General features: G+C 38.8%; 1 protein-coding gene across 13 annotated transcripts in view; it reads left to right on the top strand.

Annotated features, from left to right (window-relative positions):
- Positions 1-14,912, top strand: part of LOC130917366 (phospholipid-transporting ATPase ABCA1-like) — a 321,379-nt gene that overhangs the window by 138,482 nt on the left and 167,985 nt on the right. For 12 of the 13 annotated variants that reach the window (XM_057838802.1, XM_057838715.1, XM_057838765.1 and 9 more), the window contains 3 exons: positions 3,984-4,097; positions 11,693-11,864; positions 12,020-12,151. In XM_057838802.1, the coding sequence (XP_057694785.1) occupies positions 3,984-4,097; positions 11,693-11,864; positions 12,020-12,151 (418 nt within the window). The remainder of the gene's footprint in view (positions 1-3,983; positions 4,098-11,692; positions 11,865-12,019; positions 12,152-14,912) is intronic. The other variant, XM_057838723.1, reaches the window with a different exon arrangement.

Genomic DNA, 14,912 nt, shown 5'->3' with positions numbered 1-14,912 from the left:
CCAAACACTCTCAGTGGGTCTGGCATGCCACGAAAGATGCGCATGCTGAAAAGCACCTCATACCCACTGTAAAGTATGGGGGTGGGTCAGTGATGCTGTGGGGCTTTTTCGCTTCAAAGGCCCTGGGAACCTGTGCATGGCATCATGAATGCTTTGAAATACCAGGACATTTTTAATCAAAATCTGTTGCCCTCTGCCCGAAAGCTGAAGATGGGTCGTCACTGGGTCTTTCAGCAAGACAATGACTCTAAACATATGGCCAAATCTACACAGAAATGGTTCACCAGACACAAAATCAAACTCCTCCCATGGCCATCTCAGTCCCTAGACCTTGTTATTTTGGCAAAAGGGGGTTGTACAAAGTATTAACACCAGGGGTGCTAATAATTGTGACAAACATTATTTGATGTCAAATAATTATTTCTTTATGTGGGATTTTATCCACACTGAATGAATGCACTTGTATTGAAGGTGTGATTTTTCTCTTTTTTTTCCATTAAGGTCCCATATTATTTGAATTAAAAAAAAAATATTTACCAGGGGTGCTAATAATTATGGAGGGCACTGTATGTGCACTTGGCCTCGATAATAACGTATGAAAGGAGTCGTAACCCATCACATTTTTTCCCAGAAATAATTAGCCCCCACACTGGAAAAAAAAAACTGAAAAACAGACGTGTTTGGACAGATTTTTTACGGAGAAAAGGGAACCTTACGCGCCAGAACATGAGCCTACAACCTTGAAGAAAACAAAATCTATGCTACTTCCCTGTCACAAAAGACCCACGAAATGCGAAGGAGTGGATTCGTGACACGTTTGTGAATAAACCGAGTGATTCGAGCATGTCTGTGCAACAGGAATATCAGCTTGTAGGGATCGCAAATCATGGCGAACTTAAACGCACATTTGAGACAACAACTTTATTGAGGTTCTGGATTAAAGTCATTTCGGAATATCCTGACATCGCTGGGAGCGCACTTAAAACTGTGCTTCAATTTCCAACATCGTATATTTGTGAAGCTAGCTTCTCTCACTCTCCCATCTCGGGACCATCTCGTCTCAACGGAACAAACTCAGGCCTCCCACTGATTCAGCGGGTGAGTTGTATTTTCCCTGCACTTAACACGGCCGGGCTAAAAACAAATGTTATTTCATATTTGCTGTATTTTTCTGCCGCACATTGCCGGTGTTCTGACAAATTTGGCATGCGTGTAATGTTAAAAATGACCGCGAATGCAGCGATTCCAAAGTACACACAACAAACTTTCTTTAAAGAAAGGAATATTAACTTACCTTTGCCATGATAACAGCACACAACAACTGCTCGCAGCTCTCTCACTTAACGACTTCGCCATGTCGTGAAGCATTAATTTACGCCATTTTCGTGTTGCACATGTATGTTTATCATGTAAATAGTTTTGTAGCACCGTTGTATAACATTGAGAGTCCAATTGAAAATAAAAGAGGGCTTTTTTCACCGCCACAAAAGCTTTGGGAGCAAAACTTAATAAGGGTGCAAAATTGGACAGAACACCTGTCCGTAAAAAAAAAAGACCCAAATCACACCGGACCGTGGTGCAAAAAAGGGCTGGGACCCCTGCGATAGACCCATTAATAGACTTTTGGGGAGAAAAAAAAAAAAAAGCACCATTTCTTCAAGTAGTGACATTAATAATGAGGTGGCCTGTGAAAATCAACGTAAAACAACTCGGCAAGGACTTACCAAAGAGTACTTGGTGAGCCAGTCTTTAAACAATCATGTGGTAAAAATAGCAGATTGGACTTTCTTAAATATGTATAATCTACGTGATATGATTAGTGCTGATTGGGATTGATAACAGAATCGTTAGATAATCTGCCAAATGATTCCATGGTTTTGAAACACTCCCTACACTTGTCGCTGCAACAGTGCAGTAAAGCTGCGTGTGCTTAAATCTATTGGCTCTCTGGGGGCCTCTGCTGGCTGGGGGCCCTAGGCAATTGCCTGGTTTGCCTAATGGGACACGACACCTCTGCGTAGAACTGTACGGCAAGAGCTGGTCAATGACCTGAAGAGAGCTGGATGCACATTTTCAAAGTAGAACACTACGGTCCAATGGTTTAAAATCATGCATTGCTCAGAAGGTTCCCCTGTTGAAGCCAGTACATGTGAAGGCCCGTCTGAAGTTTGCCACGGACCATCTGAATGATGCAGAGGGGTCATGGGAGAAAGTCATGTGGTCAGATGAGACCAAAATAGAAGTTTTTGGTGCAAACCTTACTCGTCGTGTGTGGAGGATAAAGAAGGTTACAGAAGTAGGAGTACAATCCCAAAAACACCATCCCCACTGTGAAGTATTGGGGCGGAAGCCTCATGCTTTGGGGCTGCTTTTTGGCAAAGGGGACAGGACGACTGCACTTTATAAAGCAGAGGACGAATGGTAAAATGTATGGTCAGATTTTGAGCCACAACCTCCTTCCCTCAGTCAGAGAATTGAAGATGAGTCGTGGCTGGATCTACCAACAAAACAATGATCTGAAGCCACAGCCAAGCTGACCAATCAGTCGCTGCGTAAAAAGCATATCAAAGTTCTGGAGTGGCCTAGCCAGTCTCCAGATCTCAATCTAATAGAAAATCTGAGCTGAAACATGTTTCTCAACGACAACCACAAAACCAGACAGATCTAGAGAAGATTTGTGTGGAGGAATGGGCCAAAATCCCTTTTTCCATATGTGAAAACCTGGTGAAGAACTACAGAAAGCGTCTGACCTCTGTAATTGCAAACAAAGGCTTCTGCACTAAATTTTAGCACTGATTTTCTCGGGGATACAAATACCTCATTTTTTTCCCATCATGCAGGGTATTACTGTTCATCCTTATTATTTGAAATTTTTTTACAATTCAATATTTTTATTTAAAAAAAAAAAACCTACCACAAATCAATCTATGTCACTCAGACTGCATGAAGGGATGCATTGAAAAAAATGACTTTTGGGTATTGTAAATTGTATTAAATTGACTGTAATAATACTGACACAATAATATGTAAAAGAATAAATATTTACTGATTTTTTCTTCATTTAAAAAATGCACTCTCTAAAATAAGTATATCCTAATCTAGATTTGCTAGTATTTTTTAATGGTTTTATTGTCTTGACCTTACCGGTTTCAAACATTTATTTCTTTGGATTTTTTTGATGAGGTCTTGTACTTTAAAAAAGACCTTTTACGTAAAACAAACTTTTACGTAATGTTCTAATTTTCCCGGGTAGTATCTTTATACTAAAATAGAAACATTATATCTAATTTAATAGAGCCAATTATGTGTAGAAATCATGAGAAAAAACATTAAAATATACTAATTTGTTTCATTTGAGTAAATGTTACAGCTAGTTTGGGTTTACATAATATTTTCATATAGCTTAAAGTTCTGCTCCTGGAAATAAAACAAGTTATTTTCCTTAATTTCTTGAGTTAGATTTCACATACACTAACTAACTACAACAAAGTAACATTTACTTGATAGTTCAGAAAACATTAAGTTCAGGAGTAAGAAAATTGAATTGATTGCGGAAAGTGAACTGAACTTAATCTTCCAGCAGTAAAACTTGATAAAAGTAAGTGCCAATTGTTACAAAGATTTTATATGTAAATCACACTAGTTATTTTTTTCAGTGTAATTGTAGTTAGGGTAGTGTTTCTTCTTCACAAATCTATACAAATAAAAAATATGGTGTGGTAAAGGTGGTAGGAGTACATTTTGCTAAAAAAGTTACTCAAATGAATGTAATCGGGTAAATGTCAACTTAACCCTTACTGGAACTAGACATGGTTGATCAGTTGTTGTTAAATTGTCATCATGTTTGCCATCACAATAGAAAAGAGTACGATCAACATTTTGACTAATGAATATTTATTTTTGCTTTCTAGCTATATCAACAAGAATTATACAGTATTTTATGGCAAAATTTGCTTTAGTGGATGATTATGTGTCTGCTTCAGGTAAGTATGGTGTGCCTCAGCCGTGGAATTTCGTCTTTAATATCAACTACTGGAGGGGAGTTCCACTAAAGAATGACATCCCAATCCCTGCTGTTCCTAAACGGCATCGTAAAGGTGAGACTGAAAGTGGTTCACACATTTTGATAAACTCGGGGCTGTGGAAAGAGGGTTACAATACTCTTTGTTCTCGCCACAGGTGGTCATGTGTTTCATGTAGGGCGTGAGTAGTTCCAAGTACAAGCAGGGCTGTAGTGGTTTGCAATGGAACTGACAGCGGTAATTGCGACATTTATGGAAAAATGGATAAAATCTCGTATCGAAGTACTTGTTTGATTATGTCATTGCATTATGACATAATATGTAAGTGCTAGTTTTACATTTGGAGTGGTCAGGCGACAAATGAAACCTATGTAAACTCTTAACGCAGAAGGGAACTTTCCCATGTTGTGAGATGAACCTATGTTTCTGTTAGCATGAGCACGGGAAATAGACCTTTACAGTGCCCTCCATAATTATTGGAACCCTTGAAAAAGATTTGTTTTTTAGCTTCTAATATTTTTTTTTATTCAAATAATATGGGCCCTTAATGGAAAAAAAGAGAAAAATCCAACCTCATCTGACCAAAGCACACGGTCCCAGTTGAAGCCTGAGACGTGTGTATTTTTGTGTGAGACCAAGATTGAGCTTTTTGGCAACAAACACTCTAAGTGGGTCTGGCGTGCCACAAAAGATGCGCATGCTGAAAAGCACCTCATACCCATTGTGAAGTATGGGGGTGGGTCAGTGATGCTGTCAGTGACTTTTATGATGCAAAACAATCTTTTTAACTCATTTCAGTCTGGATTTCGGCCACAACACAGCACCGAGACCGTGCTTATCAAAGTCCTAAATGATATTCGTCGGAATACCGATGCAGGCAAATCATCTGTTCTGCTACTATTGGATCTCAGCGCCGCATTTGACACGGTTGATCACAACATACTACTCAGCAGATTGGAACAGTGGGTAGGGCTTACTGACACTATTCTTCAGTGGTTCACATCCTATTTACATGATAGAGATTTCTTTGTGTCAATTGGAAACTATCAGTCAGAACGAACCAAATTCACGTGTGGAGTCCCTCAAGGGTCAATTCTTGGACCACTCTTATTTAACATCTATATGCTTCCGTTAGCTCAGATAATGGAACAGTATGACATCTCCTATCACGCCTATGCAGCTGACACACAACTGTACATTTCTGTGTCCCCACATGATTATAGTCCCTTAGTCTCCCTGAGTAAATGCATTCGTCAAATCAATGAATGGATGTGCCAGAATTTTCTCCAGTTAAATGTAGAGAAGACAGAGGTGATCATTTTTGGGCCAAAAAAGGAAAGGTCAAAGATAAGCAGCCAACTTAGCACAATGTCACTTACAGCTACAAATCAAGTCAGAAACCTTGGCGTAATTATTGACTCAGACCTATAATTTGATAGCCATCTAAAGTCCGTCACTAAATCCGCTTATTACCACCTAAAAAATATAACCAGAATTAAGGGGCTTCTGACTCAACAAGACATGGAAAAACTTATGCATGCATTCATTTTCAGCAGATTGGACTACTGCAACGGTATATTTACAGGTCTTGATAAAAAATCAGTCAGGAAGCTGCAGCTAGTACAGAATGCTGCAGCCAGAGTCCTCACAAATACAAGGAAGCTAGACCACATTACACCGGTTTTGAAATCGCTACACTGGCTTCCAGTGAGTCAAAGGATAGACTATAAAATACTACTGCTCGTCTACAAAACACTTAATGGCCTTGGACCAAAATACATGCTTGACTTGTTAGATTCCTATGAGACATCTAGACCCCTAAGGTCGTCTGGAACGGGTCTTCTGCATGTTCCAAGAACAAGAACCAAGCAGGGTGAGGCAGCATTTAGTTATTATGCTCCTCACCTCTGGAACAAGTTACCCGAACGTCTGAAGTATGCTCAAACTGTTAGCTCCCTTAAATCAGGGCTAAAAACGCTTTTGTTTGGCACTGCATATCCATAACTGTCTATATATTTCAACCTACCTGCCTTCTATTCCTCTTGTGCTTATCTCCATTGCTGATTTCAATGATTATTAGTAGTAGTAGTTTTTGCTTTATTTTTATTTTTGTTTTATTTTTATTTATTTATCTTTATTCTGTGATTAAATGCGATCAATTGTCTTGGTTTTTACGTTGTGTTGATTTAAATGTGATTTTTATGGTCTTCATGTGATGTAAAGCACTTTGAATTGCCTTGTGTTGAATTGTGCTATATAAATAAATTTGCCTTGCCTTGCCTGTGGGGCTGTTTCGCTTCCAAAGGCCCTGGGAACCTTGTTAGGGTGCATGGCATCATGAATGCTTTGAAATACCAGGACATTTTAAATCAAAATCTGTTGCCCTCTGCTCAAAAGCTGAAGATGGGTCGTCACTGGATCTTTCAGCAAGACAATGACCCTAAACATATGGCCAAATCTACACAGAAATGGTTCACCAGACACACAATCAAGCTCCTCCCATTGGCATCTCAGTCCCCAGACCTTGTTTTGTTGGCAAAAGGGGTTTGTACAAAGTATTAACACCAGGGGTGCTAATAATTGTGACACACATTATTTGATGTCAAATAATTATTTCTTTATATGGGATTTTTTCCCCACTGAATGAATGCACTTGTATTGAAGGCTGGATTTTTCTTTTTTTTCCATTAAGGTTCCATATTATTTGAATTAAAAAAAATTTATTAGAAGCTAAAAAACACATCTTTTTCAGGGGTGCCAATAATTATGGAGGGCACTGTATATTGAAATGCAAGATGATTTAGGTTTTTCTTTTTTCACATCTAGAATACTGTTTTTCCAGAGAATGTTTAGATTTCATTGATTCACCTACCTGTGGTAATGTATTAAAGATAACGCCATGTATAACATATGTTGTTCCCAAGTTCTAAGTGGTAGTTCCAAGTTTGTTTTGTCGCATTGACATATAAAAACACTTCTGTTTCCCCAAAAGTTTGGGTTTGTGGTCACGACTTTTAAATTCTATTTTCTACTTTTCTTTATTGTTGCGTTTTTTAATGCTTTTATATATGTGTGTGTACACTTTCCTTTTTATTTTATAGACTTAGTTTGACCTGAAACACAAAGAAATGACATTTAGCAAATATTTCCTGCATAACTTAACTAAATTTTAAGTATAACCTGTAATTTTAGCAAAACCAAACCTGTACCTCTTTAGAGGCATTTTTCATATTGGACCCAAGCAACACAAAATGATTACAAGACAGGAACAACATTTTATGATTTTCCTCAACATGGTGTAATGTATAACAATAACAACTTATTACCCTTTAATAAAGAAAAGTAGGGATGGGCGGATCGATACCAAAATATTGATATTTCGATCCAGCGCGTTTCTTTGTCTATTTTTTGGGAATATTTTTGTGCACACTTTTTGTAGTACTTTTCCCTTTCGCGTTCTACACGCACGTAAGCAGTGCACGAACATAAGCAGTGCACCGGCATCTGCTCCCGCCCCCATTTACGTCCCAATCCTGTGTTGATCAGCATGCTTTTCCTCCGCCCCTCTCACGAGGCACCAACACAGTCACAGCAAACAAACATTTGGAAGCTGGTACAACCAGCCTGGTAGCATGGCTGCGGCATCGACGACGGATCGGAAAAAAGTCTAGTTTGGACATATTTCATTTTAACAAATCGCAACGAGGCTAAGTGCACAGTTTGTGTCAAAACTGTCAGATATTGTGGTACAACCACAAACCTCACGAAACACTTAAGAAACGTGCATCCCGAAGCACATGACGAATTAAATGAAAAACGTGCCGCTCAAGCCGAGGAGGACAGGAGAAAAGACAACGCCGCTGAAGCAATAGCAAAGTACTTTAGAAGTGGCGTTTGCGAAAAGCATGGCGTTTGCGAAAAGCAGGACTTATCCAGGTAACGTAGGTGCTAGAAGTCGGCGTGATGTCACGATGACGTCATCTCGCTTAGCAACGTGTCGCATTTTGAGACGGGGGCACGTACAGGCAAACATCCATAGACAAACGTTGTCTGAAATTCATATATTTCAGGTGTGTTTTGCGTCTTTTTTCATAAAAACATCACAAACATGGCTTACTATTATCACGAGTCACTGCCGACAGACATGAGGAGGCGATACAACTTAAAATTAGCGTGTATTGGCCTGCAAATCTGCCCATACAAAGTCGCAGCTGATAGCTGGATAAACAATCCAAAGGAATTGCCTGCAGTGGAGTTCAGAAACATCTACAACTACCTCATAAAGTCACCCAGTAAGTTGACCTTAATCAATTACATGGAATATGTACTTTGTGAAACTAAGAAAACTGGCAGTATATACGGAGTGATTATTTCTGCCCTAACCAGCAATTCGCCTCCAAGCGTTATTTAGCCGTGAGCACGTCACGGCAAAATAACCAATTCCTGCCAGTCCAATAATATACCGATTGACCGATCAGAGCAGTTCACGGCAAAAGAAAAATAACGTTTTGCGAGTTGTCGGTTCCGGTAATAATAACCACTGCCTAGTCAATTGAATCCTAGCAGCTAATTGGGGCAAAAAAATCGATTAACATTTACTCATCAGTAATAAAAGGTCGGCTGCAAATGTAAATGTGCTCGGATTTAGGTTCCCACAGGCGCAACGCGTTTGTATTACAATGCACGACAAAGCAACTGCTTGTGACTCGTCTTTTGCCCCTATTTCAATATGGCGACGCTTTGTTGTGGCTGGTGCGGTAAATTAATGCCCGGATGTCCGACTTCCTCTATAGATAATCAGAGACGATATAAGCATTAGTGACTGATGTGCAATATGAAATGATAAATATGGCGTTTTTGTCATTTTATATAAAACAGCACTATTGAACATACTTTGTAATGGAAAGTTATAGCTACATCTTATTTGTGAAAAGCAAAGTTCATACTGCATTATATAAAAGTAAAATGACCATAGTGACATATTTAACAGTGAAGTATTACTGTAACCTAAATGTGAGTCTCCTTTTTTTTTTTTTTTTTTTTTTTTTTTAATTTTTGATACAATGAGGACAAATCAGCCCACATCACATTCCATAAGATAGTCAAGTGAACTACTAGCAAGCAAGTTGGGTATAAAAAAATGTATAATATAAGAGTCATGGTTAAAGAGAGAGACTGACTAATCTGATTTTTTTTTGTTGATGGACTGGTTTTTGAGTTTGAAGGGAAACTGCTTTGCTAGTTATCAAAAGCAGCAGTTTTTCCATTGCAATGCATATTTGACACAAAGAGACTTAATAGTTTTTGAGTGCTTGCTGTAGTTGTACATTAGATATCAGAATGGCTGAGAACTCTGCAGGGTTGTATATATAGTTATACACAAAATGTGGATATATATAAATTTGAAGTTTCGGTATCGGATCGGCATCGCAATGTTTGGCCTTGGTATTACGTGGCAAGGGCGTAGGTTTGCATAGGGACGGTAGGGACAAAACACTACCAACTTTTCAGGATGCTCAAATTGTCCCCACTAACTTTTAAGCAACCTTACCTAAGTTAAATAAGGTCTTCAGTCATATGTCATTTAGATTGTTAGTTTGTCTTCCCATATATTTTAATTGTTGTAATTGACCTCACCATTATTCAGTGAATTGTTTTCATTATGTTTAGACTTACCTCTTTTCACTTGCTGAATGTGCCGGTCCATTTTTTCCCTCCGAAACGCTTATTTGATTGGCTGATGACTTGACGCCCCCAACAAACAGACACACACAAACACATTAGATATCAGGGATATTACCATTTTTTTCAGCCAGTAGCAGCCACTGTAAGAAATGTAAAAAGACATCAATGTTGTGGAAGTGGGGAACACACCACTAATTTTGCTACTGTCAGTCTGACCTCCATCAGAGATAGCATAACATTAAACAGTTTGAACTTGCTAACCTGCAACACTCGAGTAGGAAGCTGCTTAGAGAGAAGGGTCCTCCTGTATGTGTTTTCTATTTTTGACGTTAAATTAACTGTGAGATATGTAGTGAACCGAGGTCTATCCCTTCTCCCGCATTTTACTTTTTATCTTATTCATGTGGTCTTAAAGCAGCCCACAGGAACTTTTTTTTTTTTTTTTTTTTTTTTGAGTTTAACTGTGCTTGTGGACAAAAACTAGTGTTTTACCTGAAGGACAGCTCCATTTTTATTTTTGTTATTCCCTGACATTTTAAGTGTTTTGAGTTATATTTAATTTCTTTATTTAGACAATGTTGAGTAGTCTTAAGACAAATGTTTATTTTATTTTAATTCCTGTATCGTTAAGAGATGATTATTTTGATTTCATTCCTGGATCATAAAGAGATGATTAACAAACATGTATTTATTTTGTATGTTAATACGAGTATAATTTAAGTTATGTTCAAATAATGCAACTTAAATTTGCTCTCGGACATTTTTCTGGAAGTTATCAAAATGTTTCTTTAGTAGTTTTTGAAGACAAAGGTTTCAATTGAATGAACAGTGTAGGCTGAACCAATACACATAAAAGTTAGTATAAATTAATACAGATTTATTTTGCATTGATCATTATGAATGTTCCGTCCCCAGCAAAAAGTGTTCATGCAGGTTATGCTGTTATATCGTCCCTACCAATGTTAACACCAAGCATACGCCCTTGTTACTTGGTATCGGATTGAATCCAAAATCACTGGTATCGCCCATCCCTAAAGAAAATCACATTATTTATTGAACAATTGGTGAAATTGGTGTCATGGTTCATTGTTTACACCTAACATTTTATAGATCAGTGGCCTGTGATGGTTGGTTGGTTGGTTGTGCAACATGGTTTCCCCAAGGACCAAGAGTAGCAGAAAAAATGGATGAATATCGTCAGTCGTCAAAACATGAATAAAAGGCTTTTTTTGTTTGTTTGTTGCTATTTAAAAATGGGCTTAGCGCCCACAGCCAGCAGTCGCCGTCAGCAGGCACCACCAGCAGCATGATGTGGATCATGAAAATGTAACCTAAAAAAACAACAACATTAAATTAGTTTTTTATTATAAATATGTGTCTATTATTTGTTGACATCACTTTTCAATCTATACACATGTGTAAAATATAATAATGTCAAACATTTTGGTGTAAAGAATACAGGTTGTCATGCATTGACTTGGTACAATTTCATGAGGGGGGATACCTTACTTGGAAGCTTACAAAATCGAGCTAATGGGCACGTGAAAGCCGGTCATCCACCAATAATCACAAATACAGATGAGTGTGTACGTCACAAAGGGCCTCTGAAAGAGTTGACAATTTAAAAGAGGTAGTGACTTAATGAATTTATCCCTGGCGATACATTCCTAGTTAGCAGATTCAGCTTAAAAAGAGAAAATCGCTCACCAAACAAGAAAAAGTATTTGTATAATTACGCCACGCACATACAATTAAAGCTCAACATATACATCATAAAGCGCGTCTGATAGAGTAAAGACTGTTAAAAAATTCAAAAGGGATGGTTTTTTTTTCATCAACTTACCAACTTATGAATGTGGTCCGCCCTCGAGGCTCCGTAACCCGGAAGTAAAATTGTATAATGGATCCCTATGGGAGTGTTGTAACCCTTAATATTAAGAATAATTTGTTTGTATATACACTGTAGCTTTGTTGTGTTCATGTAGATTGCATTGAAGCCGACCCAAGTGAAATGATCCTTGGTGTCCATATAAGTAACCTTGTGAAAATCTACAAAAAGGGAGGCAAGATGGCTGTCAACCACCTCGACCTGAAGTTTTATCAGGGGCAAATCACCTCACTTTTAGGACAAAATGGAGCAGGAAAAACAACTACCATGTATGATCAAGTGCTCTTTTTTTCAAGCATAATATCCCTTTGTATAAATTGTTATACAATATACTGTATTATACAGATTTCAATATTCCATGTATTGTAGCATGTGCTAACAAGAATTGGGGTGTGTGTGGTGGTGCGTCGTGTGTATGTGTCAGGTCTATACTGATTGGTCTGTTCCTTCCTACTTCGGGGACCGTGTATATCCAAGGGATGGACATACGGAACAACATGGACATCATCCGAAGGACCCTGGGATTTTGTCCACAACACAATGTCCTGTTTGACTTGTAAGCATTTTCTTGTATTTGCCACACACATTAAGCCAAATTGACCCTTCCTCAGCCAATACAAGGTTCTTTCCATGTCAGAGCAAAAATCTTAACTTTGTTTGTTGTATGTAAAGTACAGTACGTCAAAAATTATAAATACAGTGGTACCTCCACATATGATAGCTTCGACCCACGATCTTTTCGCCATCCGAGGTAAAATTGTCATCATCATCGGTATCATTGACAGTTACAGGATAGCATTGTGATAAGATTAACCCGAAGAAAAGACAAGGGCTGACGGGAGAAGCCTTGGCTTATTAAATCCCGTCCCCATTAAGCCAAAGGACGCACATCATTGCATGATAGAGTAGGCATTTCACATTGTGGTACCAGTACAGTATTTTTTTCCCCTTTTTTTTTTTTTTTACACATGAATTATCTTCCCAACAGTCATTGATTAGATGGAACACTTTGGTCAAGCTGTCAGTCATCTGTTTGCTCATTGATTAGGGTAGAGTTGTCTGATTTGTTGATGTAGGATAGCCGAACGAGACACAGAAGCCCACCCGCCGCAACCCTCACAGGTGGTTCAGTCTTCGTCAGCCCTGGCATGGTTCCCGCGAACAAGCCTCCCTTGGTCCCAAGTCTCCGTAATGATTTTCGTCACCATTTGTGCTGCGGCAACACTTGACGCTGCTTGGTCCATCTTCACTTGTGACAGATCGTCACAGGCCTTGCTAAGGCTGGCGCATCCCGCATTTACAGCGTCGCCGATGTTGCGAGCAAGCTCTATTGCTTCGCTATGGTGTCACATCACTTTCGCCGAGAAACGGTGCATCACCGGCACCAATAACCAGCAGGAGAGCGAGAACCAGCGGAACCCTAACTCTAAACCCTAAGCATCTTCGATCTCAAGCACAGTCAAACATATGGGCCTCCACTTCCCCCAGCCATCCTCTGTAAATCCAGACATGACAGTGTTGGCCGGACATGGGCGTTGGCTCGATGTAGGTCGCATTGTTGAGAAAATCCTGTCCAAAGCACTTAGTGACCAGTTAAGCAGTTCCATTATACAAAAATTGTTACAGATTTAATCAAGACTCGACAGCATTCGCGCATGTCAGCAGATGGAATGTTCTATCTTGGCGTCAGAGCTGATTGTTAGGGGATGTTATGACTACTTATCATTAGTCTCTGAAATTTGTCCACTTTTTGTTATGGGAACACTATGTGGTGCCTGTGTGTCTGGCAGAACGCCCTAATTTGTCTCTCGTGCAGTTGATTTCTCCATGCTAGAGGTCACTCTCAGTAGCGACTTAGAATAATATCCTGTATGTTCTTTTAAAGACTGCTAGGGACTAGGGACCCCATGTTGGTCAGTGCGGGGTCAAGAGCATTCCAGAAACGGGCCCCTATGTTAGGAATTGAAAAATTTGACACGTCATTTTTTTCTACATCCGACAAAATGCAAACAAAATGCAACGATTCGTCGCAATTTCATTGTTTTCCTGCAAGACTGACGCACAGCGGATTTTCTTGAAGAAATCAACATGGGAAGAATATTAAAGCAGGTGGTGAAAAAAGAAAAAAGTTAAGGCTTATACCATTGAAATGAAGATGGAACGAGAGAAAAATATGTGCGTGGGGTGCGCTTCCGTGAACTGCTTGACAATACTCCTCCGGCCACTGTTTGCAAGGTCTTTATTAGTTAAGGTGACTATTATTTTGGTACCCTCACCAAATAGATCACCAGCAACACAACACGCCAACTGATAGCAACAAACCCGATTCGTTACATTATTACTAGTGCTGTCAAATTTATCGCGTTAACAAGCGGTAATTAATTTTTAAAAATGAATCACGTTAAAATATTTGACGCATTTAACGCATGCGCGGAATGACCCGCTCATCCATTGCCTCAAACAGATTACAATGACACTGTTTTTTGCGCACTAAGAGGCAGAGAAAGGCGAGTGGACACAGGCGTTCATTGGACCGCGCTGTTTATTGGCATAAGCTTCGGCAACTCCTTCACAACAAACATAAGTATCATTTGGTGCAAGCACAACAAAAATAATATTCCTATCTCTCCCCAAAAAAATAATGTTCACAAAAAGAAAAGTGCTTCAATCTGTATAATGAGGCCCTATTCTCACACAGTTATACAACAATTCATTCCCAACCAAAATAGCTATGCAAAATACACATAAAACCTCCTCAGACTTTGGTCAACCTCTATTCAAACATTTCCTTTAGCTCTCGTTTAGCTCAACAAATACACTGGACAGCAATATTTAGTCATAATATAAAAAACTATCAGAAGTCTCAAACGTTGTGAAGCCAGCACTCAAATGACTGTAAAGTACCATTAAACAGGGAACTACGGCATCAGTCGAGGGACAAAACACACTCATTGGCTTGATTTCTAAGTAATTTAAAACTCGCCATTGACACCTTGTGGTGTATTTCAATCACTACTTACGTAGTTAAAGAAACTGTGATAGAACGGCAGGGAGCCCATGTGATGTCACTGCTCAGTGACATCAACAATTGTGAGCTACTAGTTTATTTTTTTGATTGAAAATTTTACAAATTTTTTCAAAAGAGGGGTTTTAATATAAAATTACTATAACTTGTACTAACATTTATCTTTTAAAAACTACAAGTCTTTCTATCCGTGGGTCCCTTTAACAGAAAGTGTTAATAATGTTAATGCCATCTTGTGGATTTATTGTTATAATCAGGGGTGCACATAATTTTTTTGCCCAGGTTCTCAGAG

The sequence above is a fragment of the Corythoichthys intestinalis genome, chromosome 1 (assembly GCF_030265065.1).
Source record: "Corythoichthys intestinalis isolate RoL2023-P3 chromosome 1, ASM3026506v1, whole genome shotgun sequence".
Taxonomy (NCBI): domain Eukaryota; kingdom Metazoa; phylum Chordata; class Actinopteri; order Syngnathiformes; family Syngnathidae; genus Corythoichthys; species Corythoichthys intestinalis.
The sequence above is the reverse complement of the archived record's forward strand: the minus strand, read 5'-3'. Positions and strand labels throughout refer to the sequence as shown.